We start from the raw sequence: 18673 nt of genomic DNA on the forward strand, positions 1-18673 counted from the left end.
TACCACTTAGATAGATAAAGAACCTAGACGTGTTTGGTGTCTATGAACTCATAATAACCTGGAGAATCATAATGGCAGGTCAGTTTTAGCATTTAGTGAACATGGTAAAAAAAAAAAAAGAACTGTGGGATTGCACTTTTTTAGTAATTTCACTGCACTTGGATATTTTTTTTCTGGGTTTCCAGTACATAATATGTTAAAACCAATGGTGTCGTTCAAACTCATCCCTCATGGCCATATTGACCGAAGAAACAATCAATATCGATCCCAACATTTAGGGTATGTGTCCACGTTCAGGATAGCATCAGGATTTGGTCAGGATTTTTCATCAGTATTTGTAAGCCAAAACCAGGGGTGTAACCATTAGAGGAAAAGTATAATAGAAACATATGCACCACTTCTGCATTTATCACCCACTCCTGGTTTTGGCTTACAAATACTGATGAAAAATCCTGACCAAATCCTGATGCAATCCTGAACGTGGACACATACCCTTAGGGGGCAGGCTGATGGGTCCCCCTCTGCTCTCCAATCGGCACATGAGCCATCATCATGACGACATCTAAGTCGCTAGAGCCAGAAAGCTTGTTACACCATGCTCAGAGCATGGTGTATCAAGCGTGTATGACAGTGCAGCACTGACCGTTTATAAAGCATAGCCATGCTCGTGGATTGTTTTATAAGTGATCAGAAGCAGTTAAAAAAAAAAGTAAAAGAAAAAAATAGTAAAAATTTTAAAAAAATATATATAAATATATATACATATATTGTACATATAAATAAATATTTTTGTGGGAAACAAAAAGTACATTTTCTAGGTATCGCTGGATCCGGAATGACCTGACCTATAAAACTGTCCCACTAGTTAAACCTCTTCAGTGAAGACTGTATAAAAAATAAATAAATTATGCTTTATCATCATCCCGACGAACAAAGGGAGAAATAAAACTCAATAAAAAAAGATGAATGTAAATAAAAATGTTACCCCTGAAAACTTCATGTTGTCCTGCAAAAACAAGCCATCATACAGCTCCATCAGCGGAAAAATAAAAAATGTACCGCTCTCAGAATAAAGCGATGCAAAAATAATTTTTTCTAAAAAAGTTCTTATTGTGTAATAGCGCTGAAACATAAAAAGATTATATAAATGTGGTATCGCTGTAATTGTACAAACCCGAAGAATAAAGCTGCCTTATCAATTTTACCACGTTAAAAAAACCGCTGGTTTTTGTTTGACATTTGGAATCTGCACACTATTTAAATGGTACTTTTGCTGCCTTTGCTATACTTGTGGTCTTTCATGATGAAGAAGTCTTTTGTACTTTGAAAAGCAAAGAATAAACCACTATCCATTTGACAATCTGGGATACACGTCTCATTGTTGATCAGCAAGCGCGGAAATCGTTCACAAACCTCCCCTTTCTTTCCTGGATATCGTTTGGTCATTTACTGGCCATGGATCTGCTGCATCTGATGTGCTTTATTACATGCTTTATAGATACTCCTAAAAGGTGAGGGTAAATTTAATTTTATCGCCTGCCATACTCCTCGGATGAGACCCTATGTTGCACTGATCTCTCCTACAGCTCTGCAACAATTTTTTTTATTTTCACAGCTCAACGTTATAAACTTCTGTGAAGCACCTTGGGGTTCAAGGTGCGCTACACACAAATAGATACATTCATTGAGGGGTCTAGTTTCCACTGTTTAGGCACATCAAGGGCTCTCCAAGCATAACTTGGTGTCCACTAATGATTCCAGCCAATTTTGCCTTCAAAAGGTCAAACGGTGCTCTTTCCCTTCCCAGCCCTGGCGTGCGTCCAAACAGTAGTTTCCCCCCATATATGGGGTATTTGCATGCTCAGGAGAAATTTTGGTGTTCATGTTTTTCTGTTATCCTTGTGAAAATAAAGAAATTTGGGTCTAAAGTAAAATTTTTGTGAAAAAAAGTTAAATGTTCATTTTTTTCCTACCACATTGCTTCAGTTCCTGTGAAGCACCCGAAGGCTTAATACACTTTTTTGAATGTAGTTTTGAGTATGTTGAGGGGTGCAATTTTTAGAATGGTGTCACTTTTGGATATTTTCTGTCATATTGGCCACTCAAAGTCACTTGAAATGTGATGAGGGTCCCTAAAAAAAAAGTTTTGTAAATTTTGTTGGAAAAATGAAAATTCGCTGATCAACTTTTAACCCTTCTAACTTCTTAACAAACAAAAAAAATGATGTTTCAAAAATCGTGCTGGTGTAAAGTAGACATATGGGAAAGGTTATTTATTAAATATTTTGTGTGACATAAGTCTCTGGTTTAAGGGCTTAAAAATTGAATTTTGAAAATTGCTAAATTTTTACCAAATTTCCAATTTTTCCACAAATAAACGCCAGTCAAATGGAACAAATTTTACCACTATCATGAAGTGCAATATGTAATTTAAAAAAACAGTCTCAAAATCAGTGGGATCCCTTCAAGCATTCCAGAGCTATCACATAAAGTAACACTGGTCAGAATTGTAAAATTTGACCTGGTCATGAAGGTGAAAACAGGTTTTGGGGGTAAAGGAGTTAAATAAAAATACGGAAGAAACAGTAACACGCAATTAATGTATAATCGTTGTATCCTGCATTGTATAAAATCTTTGAATTACATAATTTTTGTATATGTAAATATGTGTATATTATCACTTATTATAGTCCCTTTTTTATGCATTTTGTCCAGTTCTGATGAAGGTCCAATTACAGGGCCAAAACGTTAACTATAAGGATTGCAAATTAAATATTGTCTCATTCAGTGCAGTTTTTGAGTGCCAAGTTCCTCATTTGCTTCAATTACCAGTTGAAACCCCACTTAGGCCCCTCATCTCTTTACCAGGAGCGCCGTATATCTTCCGAGTGTATAGTCCAATGCAGGATATGCCATTCTTGATGGCGAGAAGAGTGCAGCATGCAAGGATTAGATACTGGTAAAAGCAAAGGAAACCATGATGAAACACATTGTGAGGAACTAAGGGAATCTGATGGCAGCTCACTGAACCTTCCCACCTATTTATTTTGTATCTATTGTGACCTTTTTATTTTTAATTGACAGCTCTGGCTTAACAGTTGCCAAAGGAAAGTGGAAAAGCATGGAAAACAAGTAGGATCTGTGCCTGTGCTTGGTTTGAATAGTCATTTTGTGCTGACAGACTTCTTTCAAAGAAACGTCTGCTGGAGTAAAACTATATTCACATGTTGCGTTTTTACTGCTTTTTTTTTTTTTTTTTGCTGCAGCCAAAACCTGCTCTCTTGACCGCAAAACGCTGGGTTCCAAATGCCAGTTTTTTACGCATTTTCTTTGCAGCGCTTTTGGTGGGGATTCCATGTGTGCTTGTCTACAGTACATGTTTAATAAAGTTAGATTTATTCACCAAAACACAGCAAAAAAACAGTTGCTTTTTTTTTGCAGCTTTTTATTTTCACTTTCTCATTGGTTTTTGGGGAAAGAATTGACATGTTGCAGATTTCAAAAATACTGCAATTACAAAATTCAGTCAAGGAAAAAAACAAACGTGGTACTGTAAAAAAACAAGTTTTAATTTTGCAAAAAACAAATGCAGCAGAAAAACACACTGCATATGAACATAGCCAGAGATGTACCAAACTGAAATGAATGGTGGCTAAGAGCTGAAGGTAGACTTTCAATTATAATCTAACCTCAAATTCTGATAGGTGAAATAAGTATTGAACTTGTCTCCAATTTTCTAAGTAAATATTTTTCTAAAGGTGCTATTGACAGAAAATTCTCACCAGATGACTGTAACAATCCATCCAATCCACAAAGGCAAAGAAATCAATACATAGATGTCCATAAATTAATTTATGTGTAATGAGAAATGACACAGGGAACATGTATTGAACACACTTACTGAAATGTAATTAATACTTCGTACAGAAGCATTTGTTGGAGCTGACAGCTTCAAGACGCCACCTGTATGAAGAAACTAGTCGCATGCATTGCTCAGGTTTGATTTTGGTAGACTCTTCCACACAACCACTCTTCAAATCCTGAATGACTCATGCGGGCTCCTTCTATGAACTCTGAGCTTTAGTTCCTTCCATAAATTTCCTATCTGATTCAGGTCAGGTGATTGGCTCGGCTAGTCTTGCAGCGATATTTTCTTTCACTGAAATCAATTGAGCGTTTTCTTATCTGTCTGTTTGGGAGAATTATCTTGCTGAAATGTTCACCTTCGTTTCATCTTCATCATTCTGGTAGATGGCAGCAGATTTTTATCAAGAATGTCTCCGTACATTTGTCCATTCATCCTTCCATCAATTATATGAAGTTTGCCAGTGCCATATACTGAAAAACAGCCCCACACCATGATGCTCCCACCTCCAAACTTCACTGTTGCATGGTGATTTTGGCGTGACATGCAGTGCCCTTTGGCTTCCAAACATGGTGTGTATTGTGGCAAACATTTCCAAAGAGATACATTTTGGTCTCATCTGGCCAGACTGTATTCCACAGGCTTGTCTAAATGTTGTTGAGCAAACTTGAAACGCGCTTGAATATGCGTTTTGTTCAGCAATGGAGTCTTGTGTGGTGAGCGTGCATACAGGTCATGGAGGTTGGTGCGTTACTTTTAGTTTTCTTTGAAACAATTGTACCTGATGATTCCAGGTCTTTCTATAGCTCCCCACAGGGGGACATTGGCTCTTGGACACTCTTCTGACAATTCTTTTGATACTTCTGCCTGAAATATTGAGGGGAACACCTGATCGTAACCGGTTTATGGTGAAATGATGTTCTTTCCCCTTCTGGATTATGAGACCAACAGTGCTCGCTAGAATCTTCAGTATTTTAGGAATTCTTCTGTAACCAATGCCATCAGTATGTTTTGCAACAATAAGGTTATGAAGGTCTTGAGACAGCTCACTGATTTTAACCATCATGAGATGTTTCTTGTGTGACACCTTGGTAATGAGACACCTTTTTATAGACCATCAGTTAAACAAGCTGATATTTTTCACTAAGTGGCAGGATTGATTTCTAATTACTGATAGACTTCAGCTGGTGTCAAGACTTTCCATGGCTTTTTGCACCTCTCATTTTTCATGTTTTCAATACTTTTTTCCTGTGTCATTTCTCATTATTACACATAACTTAATTTACTGACACCTACGTATTGATTTTTTGCCATTGTGGATTGGATGGGTTGTTGCTGACATCTGGTGAGAATTTCATGTCAATAGCACTTTTAGAAGTATATTTACTTAGAAAATTGGTGACATGTTCAATACTTATTTGACGTGCTGTATCAATCTTCCTCCAACTTTTTGTTGCAACCACCTTTTGATTGTCCTGTGGACGGCTAGGATGGGAGAGAATTAAGAGTTGGCCAAACACGGTCAAGATGAATTCCTTACAAGACTGTAAGTGAGATGGAAATGGTCAAGAGCGCTGTCTATATATTTCCTATACCCTGTACCTACTCTCGCCTTCTAGAAGAGTAAGAACTGGAGACTTGCACATTAATGACAATGTCCATTTGTAACGTATGCACATTTTACAGCTGATTAAGGCAATTTTTGCAGTGGAAAATATGCATTGTGTGTATACATGACCTTAGATTGTATGTAATGTCTATTTCATAGAGTAGATTGCTCCAGTTGTCAATCTCATGACAAATCCAGCAGTGCATTCACACAGGATAGTGACGTAGGGTATTATGAAGACATCTTACCCATATCCAGCTAGAAATCCCAGACTCTGAGGACTGGCTTTATCATTGTATATAACAAGCTCGATGTTCTTGCTGCAGCCGGCCGGACCGCAAGCCGGGTTCCACTCCTGAATCAACCACCACTCTGTTACTTGGTTCGATGTGTTGTTCACAGACAGCTGCTGTAGTTTTAGGGTTAAATTACGGAAGAAAGCGTATTTCTGAATATCTTCTGCCTTGTCTGAAAATTCTGGAAAATTATGAAAATAAGGTATAAGCAATTATGATTGTTTTTTTGGGTAACTTTACACCCCTATCAAATCTGCATCAAAATCATCATATAGGACTTGCAGGTTTGTTGAGGTTGGCTGGTAAGCTAACGTGTATAAGGGTCTCCCAAGTCTCACCAGATAGATGATGTTGGGGGAGAGAGGGATCCAGCTCAATGGGTTTCCAATAGTCGATCCTATACTCTGGGAGATAAGAAGAAGCCAAAGGAGTCTGACCGCGGGTCTCTCATGGGGAAGACAGGAGTGTTTCCGAGTATGGGGCAATCGGGTGAGAAAGCTTTTGGCTGACAGCTATCTAGTGTGTATGGAGGGCTGGGGAGGATTGACATTTGCACTATTATTGGGTAGTTCTTACCTGTCTGAAGCCGATGAGCAATTTTTGCTTCAGGCCCTGAATTTGCTCTGAGGTGTTTTGGCAAAATATTCTTCAGCATGCTAATGAAAATATAAATACAAAGATTTTTAATTAACCCTGTGTATCGAAATATGTCTAGGTATATATTTGTGACTAGCAGTAATTTAACATCTGTCCTGAGACTGCAGGTCTCACAGGAGTCACAGCATATGTTACCCTGAGAAAGCAGTCTACTGTCTCCAATCTCATCAGGGGGCCTCGCTAAGAACCAAGAAGGGGAAACGTTTCACACCTTCTGTCTCTTTTGAAGAGAGATGTCAATTACAGCCTGACACTATCTATATGTGAGAAACTTACACAGAGAATTTAAGAAGAAATAATATATTCATTAGTGGAGTGTTCACGGTCCAGTCACAAACAAGCAATTGTAAATAATAACATGAGAGGCTGGTCTAGAAATTTGACCTCCAGGGTGACTATAAATTAGACCTACACACAAAGGGAAGGGGAGTGTTCACAGATTGAGGGGCAGCCAAGCCTATGTGTTCCAGTCCATATTCGTCCCCCCCAGGGAGCAGAAAGCAGACTACAAAGATATTTTCTGTACGTTTTCTCCCGTTTATTTTTATAACTGCTTTGCATATTTGTATGCCACTTTTTATTACCATATTTTTATACCTTTTTATTGTAAGCACTGTACCTTTTATATTAAAGCATAAAACTTAATAAGTTGAACCTTGCATGTGCTAAAGAATCCATAGCCTTAAACTGTGTGAGCCTTATGATTGGCAGACAGTAGTAGTAATATTTCCGGGACTCATCGCCCGTGTGTTCGGTGAGTGGTGGCAGCGTGTATGAGCGGGTGTGTGGCCTGGGTCAGTGTGTGATTTATGCTCCCATTACAGCATAGGACAGAGGTTGAATACTGGACTGAGAGAGGGGAGATAGATTAACCCTTGCAGGCGCAATCCCAAGTCGCATGCTGCAAAGTGGGGACGTGACAAATTGGTGGCAGAGAGGTGGGATATAATTATTTCTATTAGAGCATTAGTGCAAGGTTGAAGCATTTATTCCCTGTACTAAAGAATTGGTATCCTTGCGAGGAGTGCACCAGTTCTGCAAGGTTCAACTCAGTGCTTACTTAGACATACTTGCAAACAGTTTTCCTTCCCCTTTTTTCTTTTCTATCTTTTATTTGGCAAAGGCTGTTCATCGATATGGCAGCCCAGTACAAGAAGCAGAGCAAAGAGGCTCTGACTGACCTCTGTGAGCAGAGAGGAATAGAGACAGCCGACAAATCCATGGAACTGCTGTTACGTGCCTTGGTCGAGCATGACATAGAGCAACATACTAGAACGTCTGGGCAAGGAGAAAGTCCACTCGGAGAGACCCAGCAATACCAGCTCTTGCATCGGAGATACCTGAGGGAAGTGCCAGTGCTGAGGAAACTATGGACTCTACTTTATAAATGGACTTACATCAGCTGGGAACAAGTGATCCCAATCTGCGCATGCAGCTTATTCTACAGTACTGACAGGCTGCAGAATGCCAGGCTGAGAGAGAGGCTGCAGAACACCAGGAGGAGAGAGCTTTCCAGCTTCAGATGGCTCAAATAGAGAGGGGTATCACTCCTCAGCCAACCCCCTCCCAGGACATAAATCCAAGGAGACCATGGCTGGAAAACTTCCCTGTGATGGAGAAGGATACGGACTTGCATACTTTCCTTCGGGGGTCTGAAAAAACCTGCAGGCAATACCATCTACCCAACAGACCTAGATGGGAACTATGAAGCCATAAAACAGGCCCTGATCAGGAAATACAACCTAACACCAGAAGTGTATCGGAGAAAGTTCCGTAATCTACAACGAGGATCAACTGACAGCTATGCGGATGTTGTAAGCACCTTGAGGACCACTTTCCTCCAATGGATCAGGGGACTTTCTGTTAACAGTTTTGAGGACTTAACAGATCAAGCATCAATTTCTTCACATGTGCCCCATGGATGTACGACAATTTGTGTGTGATCGGGAGCCACAAACTGCGGATCAGGCTGCAAAGATTGCGGACTGCTCTGTGTCTAACATGATGCCTGAGGTGCGGAAGCCATCGGGATTCGACTGGAAGGGAGGTAAGCCAAATGGGGACCCTTCTCCCTCTGCTGGCTGATCACCAGTGCTGCCCAAGCCAACCTCCTATGGGATCCCGGGGACTAGACATTCTTTAGGTGATGCACATCGGTGCTTCTCCTGCAACAAAGTGGGACATGTTAGCGCTGTCTGCCCTGATAGGGAGAAACACCCAACCACAACTACAATGCCGTCTGTGTCCCCACCGTCTGTCCTCTTTGTGGCCGGCCCTGATGCGAGGGCTACTGAGAACTGTCAATCTGTCACTTTTGGCAATAAAGTCACCATTGGACTCCAAGACACTGGGGCAGAGGTGACTCTGGTGCGTCCAGCAATGGTAACCCCTGCCGATATCATACCAGGAAAGACTATGTCTATAACCGGGATTGGAGGGGTCAGCCCTGCCGTGCCCATGGCCTGTGTGTACTTGGACTGGGGAGCAGGGAAAAGACTGAGAGAAGTGGGAATATCAGAGGCTATTCCCACCAATGTGTTGCTAGGCACAGACTTGGGGAGGATGGTGTCCCACTATATTCCTCCCTTGCAAGTAAATGCTACAGAGAAGGTGGAAGCAAGTGACCCACCTGAGATCCCGTGCAAGGAGGGAAATTGTACCAATGCACAGGAATGTGCGTATGTGGCAGCTGTGACCCGGAGTCAGGCTGCGGCTCAGACTCAACCCCAGAGATTAGAGGATGAGTCTCAGACAGAACTGCCAAACCAGGAGGCCCATACTTTGGCCCCAGAGCCTCCTCACATGGCAGACCCAACAAAGTCCCTTATAACCGACACTGAAGACTCAGCTTCAGACCAGAGCCTGGCAGTCACACTGGGCCAGGGACTGAAGACTGACAGTCCGTGCTTCCAGGAGGCCCTGCAGACAGATGTCAGTCTGGAGAAGCTCAGATGTCTTGCAGACCGACCCCCTGCTGCTTCTGACAATGAGCGAGTATACTGGGACAAGGGCAGACTGTATAAAGAAACTCTCCCCACGAATACTACTGAACCATGGGACTGTAAAAAGTGGCTGGTCGTCCCTTATCTGTTTAGAGAACAATTATTGAGAATTGCTCATGAAATTTCTTTGGCCGGACACCTTGGAATACAAAAGACTAAAACTCGCCTGACACATAACTTCTATTGGCCCAAGATGGGGACAGATATTGCCATTTACTGTCGATCATGTGTAGTTTGTCAAGGAGTTGGAAAGTCCAGGAATATACAAAAAGCTCCATTGATACCACTGCCTGTGATCGATGAGCCTTTCCAGTGAGTGGCTGTGGATATCATAGGGCCACTTGTAATCCCTAGCAGCTCTGGCAAAAAGTACATCCTCACAGTGGTGGACTATGCTACACGATACCCGGGAGCTGTGGCACTGTCCTCCATCCGAGCAGACAAAGTGGCGGATGCTTTACTGACTGTTTTCTCTCGGGTGGGTTTCCCCAGGGAAATGTTAACCGATCAGGGAACCCAATTCATGTCCAGTCTGATGGAAAGTCTCTGCAAGAAAATACAAGTGCAGCATTTTGTGGCCAGCGCCTATCATCCCCAAACCAACGGATTCTACGAGTGTTTTAACGGAACATTAAAACAAATGCTAAAAATGCTGGTGGAGACTGAAGGGAGAGACTGGGAGCAGTACCTCCCCATCTGTTGTTTGTGTACAGAGAGGTACCCCAGGCATCTAAAGAATTCTCCCCCTTTGAACTGGTTTATGGGAGGAGGGTCAGGGGGCCAATTGATTTGATTAAGGACTGTTGGGAGGACGACCCCAAAACTACGGGAGTCTCAGTGGTTGAATATGTACTGCGGCTCAGAGAAAGAATGCAAAAACTGAGCAACCTGGCCCATGAGAACGTGACCCAGGTCCAAATCACTCAGAAGGTCTGGTACGACTGTAATGCCAGACTGAGGGCCTACGAGGAGGGGCAGAAGGTTTGGGTGTTGGTCCCTATGTTACAGAATAAGAAACAGGCTGCATAGGAGGGACCATACACTGTACACAAGCGGCTAAATGTTAATTTTGTGGTGACCCTAGAAGAGCATGCAAAGCATCAGAAAGTATTTCATGTAAATATGTTGAAGGCTCATCATGACAGGGAGACCTGTGTCTTACCTGTCTGTAGCCTGCCTGAAGAGGGGGTGGCTGACCTGTTACTAGATGTGAGGGCTGGGACTCAGTACATGGAGTCCCTGGAGTCAGAAGAGTTTAACCCTTAGCTATCCCACAGTCAGAGGTCTGAGCTGATGGGAGTGCTCAGCGAGTTCACAAAAGTCTTCACAGGGGAGCCTGGGAGGACGCAGTTAGCAACTCACCATTTGGACACTGGTACTAATCCCCCAGTACGGCAGTCTGCATACCAGGTGTCAGCAGAGGTGAAGGCCCCAAATTTCACTCGCAGGTTTGTAGTGCAGACAGATGCCAGCACCTATGGGCTAGGTGCGGTTCTCAGCCAGGTGAACCAGCAAGGTGAGGAGTACCCAGTTATTTACCTAAGCAGGAAACTCCTGCCCAGAGAAGTGGCTTATGCCACAATTGAGAACGAAAGTTTGGCAATTGTGTGGGCTCGGCAGAAGCTGCAGCCATATGGGCGCAACTTCACCGTGATAACAGATCATAACCCAATGAGTTGGTTCAACAGAGTAGTTGGAGACAATGGGAAATTGCTTAGATGGAGTCTGATATTACAGCAATATGATTTTACAATTCAGCATAAGAAAGGAGTAGATCATGGTAATGCTGATGGCATATCTCGCAAAGGTGGGGCGGAACCAGATACACGCTCGGGAGCTGACCTGTAAGTCAACCCCCATGCACGTTCATAAGGAGGGAGGTGTAGCGAAATATATATATAGGTATATATATGTGTGACTAGCAGTAATTTAACATCTGTCCTGAGACTGCAGGTCTCACAGGGGTCACAGCATATGTTACCCTGAGAAAGCAGTCTACTGTCTCCAATCTCATCAGGGGGCCTCGCTAAGAACCAAGAAGGGGAAACGTTTCACACCTTCTGTCTCTTTTAAAGAGAGATGTCAATTACAGCCTGACACTACCTATCTGTGAAAAACTTACACAGAGAATTTAAGAAGAAATAATATATTCATTGGCAGAGTGTTCACAGTCCAGTCACAAACAAGCAATTATAAATATTAACAAGAAAGGCTGGTCTAGAAATTTGACCTCCAGGGTGACTCTATAAATTAGACCTACACACAAAAGGGGGATGTTCATAGATTGAGGGGCAGCCAAGCTGTCCATATTCGTTCCTCCCTCAGGGAGCAGAAAGCAGACTACAAAGTTAGATATTTTCTGTAAGTTTTCTCCCGTTTATTTTTATAACTGCTTTGCATATTTGTATGTGACTTTTTATTACCATATTTTATACCTTTTTATTGTAAGCACTGTACCTTTTATATTAAAGCATAAAACTTAATAAGTTGAACCTTGCATGTTCTAAAGAATCCATAGCCTTAAACTGTGTGAGCCTTATGATTGGCAGACAGTAGTAGTAATATGTCCGGGACTCATCGCCCGTGTGTTCGGTGAGTGGTGGCAGCGTGTATGAGCGGGTGTGTGTGGCCTGGGTCGGTGTGTGATTTATGCTCCCATTACAGCATAGGACAGAGGTTGAATGCTGGTGTGAGAGAGGGGAGATAGATTAACCCTTGCAGGCACAACCCCAAGTCACATGCTGAGAAGTGGGTACATGACACCATGTTTTCTGTCTGTAAAGTTACATTCTTGTATCTAAATGGAACATCATTGCAACAATTTATGCATCAAGAGTTTAAAAAAAAATTCAGTGTTGTGTCTACAGATCCTAGATGCGTCTCCATAGTTACATATTGTCTCCCCACCACCTTTACCTATCTTCTTGCTATCCTACCTTATGGTATGAGTGGGCTGATGGTAACAAGTTTACTGAATTAAAGGCATTTTGTCAGCACAACATGACTTTTCAAACCAAGCACAGCCGCTCTGGGCACGTTGGTCATATCCAAACAGTTCAATTTCCCCGTTCTTACTTTCCATTCATCTCCACCTTCCTCATACTTCATTGAGAGCTCTGGCTTTACAGAAACCATAGGTGGGTGAAGATAGATGCTAATAGCACACTGAGTGTGCTTGGTTTGAACAGTCATTTTCTGCTGATAGACTCATTTTAAACTGTGTCATTGCTCGGTTTCGGGACTCAATCCGGTGACCTCTTGCCGCGTGGTCAGTTCCCCTCTCTTGAGTCACAACCTGTTCGGTCTGTGTCCAACTGCTGATAGTTCTCTTGTCTTTCCTTTGCTTGGTTTGTTTCTATTCAGGTGTCTCTCACTTCATCATTTGGTTCTGTCCTATCACATCTTGGGGGTGGCTAATTATACTTACCTTTCACTGTCCTTCTTTGCTGTCTATACTTCCAGATTGATGGATGTTTGGAGTTCCAGCTCCTTAGCTAGGGATTATTTTTCCTGGTTTATCTCTGTGTTGCTCTTCCTGCAGTTTGTTTCTGAGTCTTTCTCCCCAGCACTCTTCCCTTTCTTTTACATTTAGGGTCTGGGAGATTCCCACATGTTTCGTTTATTTTTGGTTCTACTTATTTTCCTCCGTCTTTCCTGTGTCACTGTGTGGACATGTTTTTAGGCCTGTGCCTCATCCTCAGATTTATGTGTATTTTATTTTGTAGTTATAACTGTTTTAGTGTTCCGTTGTATGTATAGATAGGGTGCAGTTAAGGATATTCAGGGTCAGTCAATGTCAAGTGGGGGTGCCATTACGTTTACTTAGGGTCAGTCAGGGACAAGTCGGGATCAGATTAGAAACTTTACTAGTCTGAACAGAGACCTGTTTGCAGGTGTTGTGTCTTTCCTGGTTTGTACATTACCAGTGTGAGTGTGATTACAGTCATAACACATGGGGTTTGGCATCACTGAGTCAGTGTGACATTCGCTATGCTATGGGCACAAGTTTATAACCCAACTTTGCAGTATGATTGAGATCTTTAATGCTGCTAGTTGGAAGTAGTAGACTCACAATCAAGCCAAAATGTCCAGCCTTAATATCAATGCTATAATGGGGCAATGAGACTTTTGTTTCTTCTTTGCTAAGAAAATAGTTTTGCACTTAGTGCAAGCAAGGTTGTGGCCTCCTTTCCTCTGAGCTCGGCGTTACGTTTATAAAGATTCCCATGGCAAGGTGTCCATAGTTGGGTCCCAATTCTGCTCGGCCCTTGATCACATTGAGGTAATTTTTTACTTTCATGCTTTTTTATATATAAAAAACTGTTTTTACTTAGTACCCCATGTTATGTATATGCACCATTGCTTTTTACTTACTTACAGCAGGGTATATGTTCATTTTGTTTCTGTCTTAGGTTTTGTTTGTTAAGAAAATGGCCTGCAGAGTATTATTATTACATGCACTATAGCAATCTAAAAACATAGTGAACATAATTTTTAACAGTTTCCTTTCAACTAAATCTACTGTGTAAGACTGAGATTGTAGTTAGGCAGAGGCCTTATGTCAAATACCCACATTGGCTCCCTTCTTTCTCCTTTCAGCATCTGGACTATTTGGTCGCGGGTTTCTGTATCTTCATAGCATACTGTGTGCTTCCCAAAACTCTCTGCACTCTTTACGATGGATGCATTCCTGGAACAGATGAAGTCACGGGCATCAGAGTATACCCAGCCATCAGCTTGTACCATCGGCCTGCTTCTCCAGGTACCGGCTACCTCTGCTGACGTACCTGAGGATACTCCAGTGAATATCAAAGTATATCTGAGCAGATTCTGACAGTTCCTCTATCATGGCTTCACGGCTGGCTGGGCTTATGGTCCAGAGCAGGCTGGCATTACTCTTTATCTTGGCTGTCACAATGTCCTCGGGCATGTAATTAACAATGAACTGCATTGCAGACTGTGTAGGAGAAAGGAGCAGAAAACTAAGTTATCCAGGCATCTGATATTACTGCTGATATATTCTATATGTAAGGTCCAAAACTGGAATATAAAGGCATCTACACATTAGATAAAAGTAGGTTGAACCTGCTGATTGCAGAGTGATCGGCCAGACATCTAATGTGTATGGGTCCTCCTGACTTCCCGCAATAGAAGATGTCAAGGGAGAGTAGGATCTGCCCTGTTGAATTTCAGTGGCCTATTCTTATAGAGAACATGGGAGAACTTGGACGAGCGGTCCTGTGTATAGGGGAGGTGGGGGTGACAGCTATCGGCCACCAGATATCTAATGTTTATGGAAAACTTCATGCGTATCTGATCTTCTCTATATGGTCAGAGACCAGTGCTCCTTGGTGATTAGCTGAATATTCGGACTGATCGTATTGTGACACATATGGCTAATATAGACACTTAGGCTGATATCGACACCAATGTGTTTATCTTATAAAAGGGAAAAAAAAGCCACATATACTCACAGGATGTAGTGCGTATCTGTATGTCAGTTCATCATAAGCGGACTGAGAATAGGGGGCCAGGTTCTGCTGCTGAGCACTCATGGTGAACAGGGGCTGAAAGAAAAAGGTAATATCTCCTTATTGAGGCCTAACTGGAGTGTAGCTAATGTCTATGTGATGCATATATCCTGTTATCAGCTAATACTGTAGATAACAGGACCATGCAATTAAACCAGGAGAACATTACCAATATTAAGGGTATGTGCACACGTTGCAGATTTGGCTGCGGATCTGCAGCGGATTTGGCCGTGCGGATCCGCAGCAGTTTTCCATGCTTTGTACAGTACCATGTAAACCTATGGAAATCAAATCCAATGTGCACATGCTGCAGAAAATTCCGTGCAGAAACGCAGCAGTTTATTTTCCGCAGCATGTCAATTCTTTGTGCGGATTCCGCAGCGTTTTATACCTATTCCATAATAGGAATCCACAGGTGTAAAAACGCAGGCGAAATCCACACAAAATCTGCACAAAGTCCGCAGAAAACCCGCAGGTAAAACGCAGGTCATTTTACCTGTGGATTCTGCAGAATCCGCAAAGAAAGATCTGCAATGGAATCCGTAACGTGTGCATATACCCTCATTAAATTGACTGGGATATATCGCAGGCATGAATAAACCGGCTATTGTGTAGCAGCATTGGACTAGGATAGTTCAGGCCTCCATATTAAATATTATAATTTCAACTGTCAGGTTTTCTTTTTATCTTTACAAAAAAGAACAAGACTGTCCCAATTCAGTGCTAATGCCCTCCACAGAAACTTATCAGTTCTGCTCTAACTACATGGGACTCCTGCTTTACACATAGAATGGCTCCCATCATACTTGGCTCAGAGCGACCATATATTAAATGGCTTTCTATTCGCTTTGGATGCTCGTTCCTCCCGACAGTAAGAGTAGACTGCCAGGAGGAGTACAGATATTGATCAGCTCATTGCTAAGCGGCATCCCTTTTGAAACACCTTAAAGACCTAACTCAACTTAGGGGGTACTTACAGTATTAAAACTAATGTCTTAAAAGCAACCTTCCATCTATAAAAACACTTTACCTGTAGATTTAATGATGATCTGCAAGTAAATAGCGTTTAAATCGTGTCTGGCCGGTTTACTGGCACAGGGGCTACAGGGAGAAAATAAAGTTATATCATCCCTGTAGCCACTCGCTTTCTGTAACCAGGAAGCTATTATAATCACCGCTCGCTAATACGTCCCCAGCACATCGATTGACAGCCTGGTCCACAGAGTGTGTGCAGAGCAGGATGTCAGTCAAGGTACAGGCGGAGTGATTACAGCCACGCTTACTGTATTGTAAGCAGTGACTTTTAGGGTATGTGCGCACTTTGAGTATTTGCCTGCAGCAATTTCTGCAAGGTTTCTGCATCTTTTGACAGCAAAAATGCTGCAAAAATGCACTGTGTGCACATAGCCTTACAGTTCCATGCACCACCTGAATGACTGGAAATGAGCGGCTGCAGGGAGGATATAAATTAATTTTCCCTCTCTAGCCGCTGATCCAGTCACAGTGACAAATATGGTTAAAATGCTATTCACCATTAAATTAACCCTATATCTGCAGGTAAACAGCGTTTTTGTTCCAGAAAGGTTCCTTTAATATCTAACTGGCCAGAATAAGAAGCCCATCGCAATAAATTAGCCTCACCGTCAACTGTTTGTGTGCCAGAAAGTCAAATCCATGCCAGCCCATGATTTGCTCTATAATATATGCCAATTTTAGCAAATGAGTCAGGCTAAGAAGGCTACACCACTCCCACTAAGATTTACCCACGTTACAAAAAGTTGGCAAGAGTGATGAAAAGTAGCAAAATGGTGTGCACCAGAATTTGCTACTCTTTCACTGCAGCTTTCTTGATTGTAGCCATTAACAAATTCCCATCTTAGTTTTTTGTAATAGTATTCATAACTATGCCCCAAAATTAAACTAATTCTTATCAATGAAAACAGACTAGACAAGTCTTGAAATACGCCAAATTTATCAAAGTGATTGATACTGGAGGATAAACTTGGTTCAGCTTTAGATTGTCTAGTCTACCGCTAGAAATTTACAGCAAAATTTAAATGAATGCCCCTTTAAATGAAGACACGCACTCTTGTCAGGCAAGGTGCAGATATGGTCTAAAACATGAATTCCGATTTTATTTTTGGCGCAGAGTGCACCGAATATGTGCATAAGTTTTTTTTCACCCATCATTGGAAAAAACAGAAAGAAATCATTGGCAGCTGAGAAGAAGGAGGCATCAGAACATGCAGAATGGAGGATCTGTAATGGAATATCCCTATAACAGGAAAGTCAATAAATAGGTTTGTAAGATTTGGGATCTATCATAAGATATAAGTAATGATAGCCATGCTCATCTACCTCGTAGCCACTGATGCTGATCTGAATAGAAACATCCAGGGGCTGGTTGGTGACTCCCGCCACAGACTTTACCAATGACATAAAGAGCAATGGAAACCAGACAATGCAGATCAAGGCAAAAATAATCACGCCACCCATTCCATATTTCACAATTTTTTTCTTCTTCTGTCCTGGAGGTTCTGGGTATTTCTACAAAATAATGGAAAATCTGTCAAATTTAAAGTCTGCAAATACAGAAGGCACCAGCAGCTTTTTCCCCTCTTCCCATTGAACACACATGCACGCTTGGCTGAACTGAGCGTACACGTGTATGAGAAGGTCGGGAATGTTTTGGCAGACAGCTATTGAAGATTTATGGCGGCCTCAAGGCACATTCCCCTTTGATGTGGATTCCAGTTGACAGACCCCATCAAAATAATCTGAATTGTCCGGAGCACAAGCAACATGTCCTAAGATTTGTGAAGTGATGTACCCAGACAGGATCATGGGCCACTCATGATATGTGTTCATGTAAAATATCTTTGTATTATAAATACACTACACTAAGCTTTCCGATAAAGTTATACAAGAGAAATGCAAGGAAAAAAATGACAACTTTCGGCATATATGGTATTTAGTCCAAAATACCCACCAGAAATGATAGGAGTGGAGTCTAGGCACACAGATTTTTTACCTTCTCTGACTCCCGCCAGCACTTCATAATGAAAATATTAGCATAGATGTCCTCCACACATATCCAACTCGATAAACTAAGTGTGGTATCTGTCCATATCCAATCCATGACAGCCCTCATCTCAGTCAGAAAGGGTACCATGCGGAAACTATGGAAGAAGAGTAAACAGATGCATCATAACTAGTGATGAGCGAATATACTCGTTACTCGAGATTTCTCGAGCATGCTCAGGGGTCTGTTTTTAGCGCTCGGAGATTTAGTTTTTCTTGCCGCAGCTGAATGATTTACATCTGTTAGCCAGCAAGTACATGTGGGGGTTGCCTGGTTGCTAGGGAATCCCCACACGTACTTATGCTGGCTATCAGATGTAAATCATTCAGCTGCGGCAATAAAAACTAATTCTCCGAGCACTAAAAAATACTCGGAGGACCCCCGAGCATGCTCGAGAAATCTCGAGTAACGAGTATATTCGCTCATCACTAATCATAACAACTTATACATAAAAAGACCAAGTAATGCAGCCATTTTCTTCACCGTATGGGCTATACCAGTGTTTATTATTGTGCGGTACATATTCCCAAAAGGGGATGCAGAGTATTCTCAGTCACCATTCTGGACAGAAGCGGCACAGCAAATAGCTGGAGAAAGAAGAACCGATAATGGATTGCACCATACTACATTG

General features: G+C 42.0%; 1 protein-coding gene across 1 annotated transcript in view; it reads right to left on the reverse strand.

Annotated features, from left to right (window-relative positions):
* The window catches only part of LOC143768116 (piezo-type mechanosensitive ion channel component 2-like), a 164249-nt gene that overhangs the window by 1742 nt on the left and 143834 nt on the right, over positions 1-18673 (reverse strand). The window contains exons 46-52 of the mRNA XM_077256803.1: positions 17992-18139; positions 17319-17507; positions 14904-14996; positions 14217-14386; positions 14003-14119; positions 6347-6426; positions 5723-5951 (exon numbers count right to left, since the gene is read on the reverse strand). Coding sequence (XP_077112918.1) covers positions 5723-5951; positions 6347-6426; positions 14003-14119; positions 14217-14386; positions 14904-14996; positions 17319-17507; positions 17992-18139 — 1026 coding nt within the window. The remainder of the gene's footprint in view (positions 1-5722; positions 5952-6346; positions 6427-14002; positions 14120-14216; positions 14387-14903; positions 14997-17318; positions 17508-17991; positions 18140-18673) is intronic.

This window comes from Ranitomeya variabilis, chromosome 4 (genome assembly GCF_051348905.1).
Source record: "Ranitomeya variabilis isolate aRanVar5 chromosome 4, aRanVar5.hap1, whole genome shotgun sequence".
NCBI lineage: Eukaryota > Metazoa > Chordata > Amphibia > Anura > Dendrobatidae > Ranitomeya > Ranitomeya variabilis.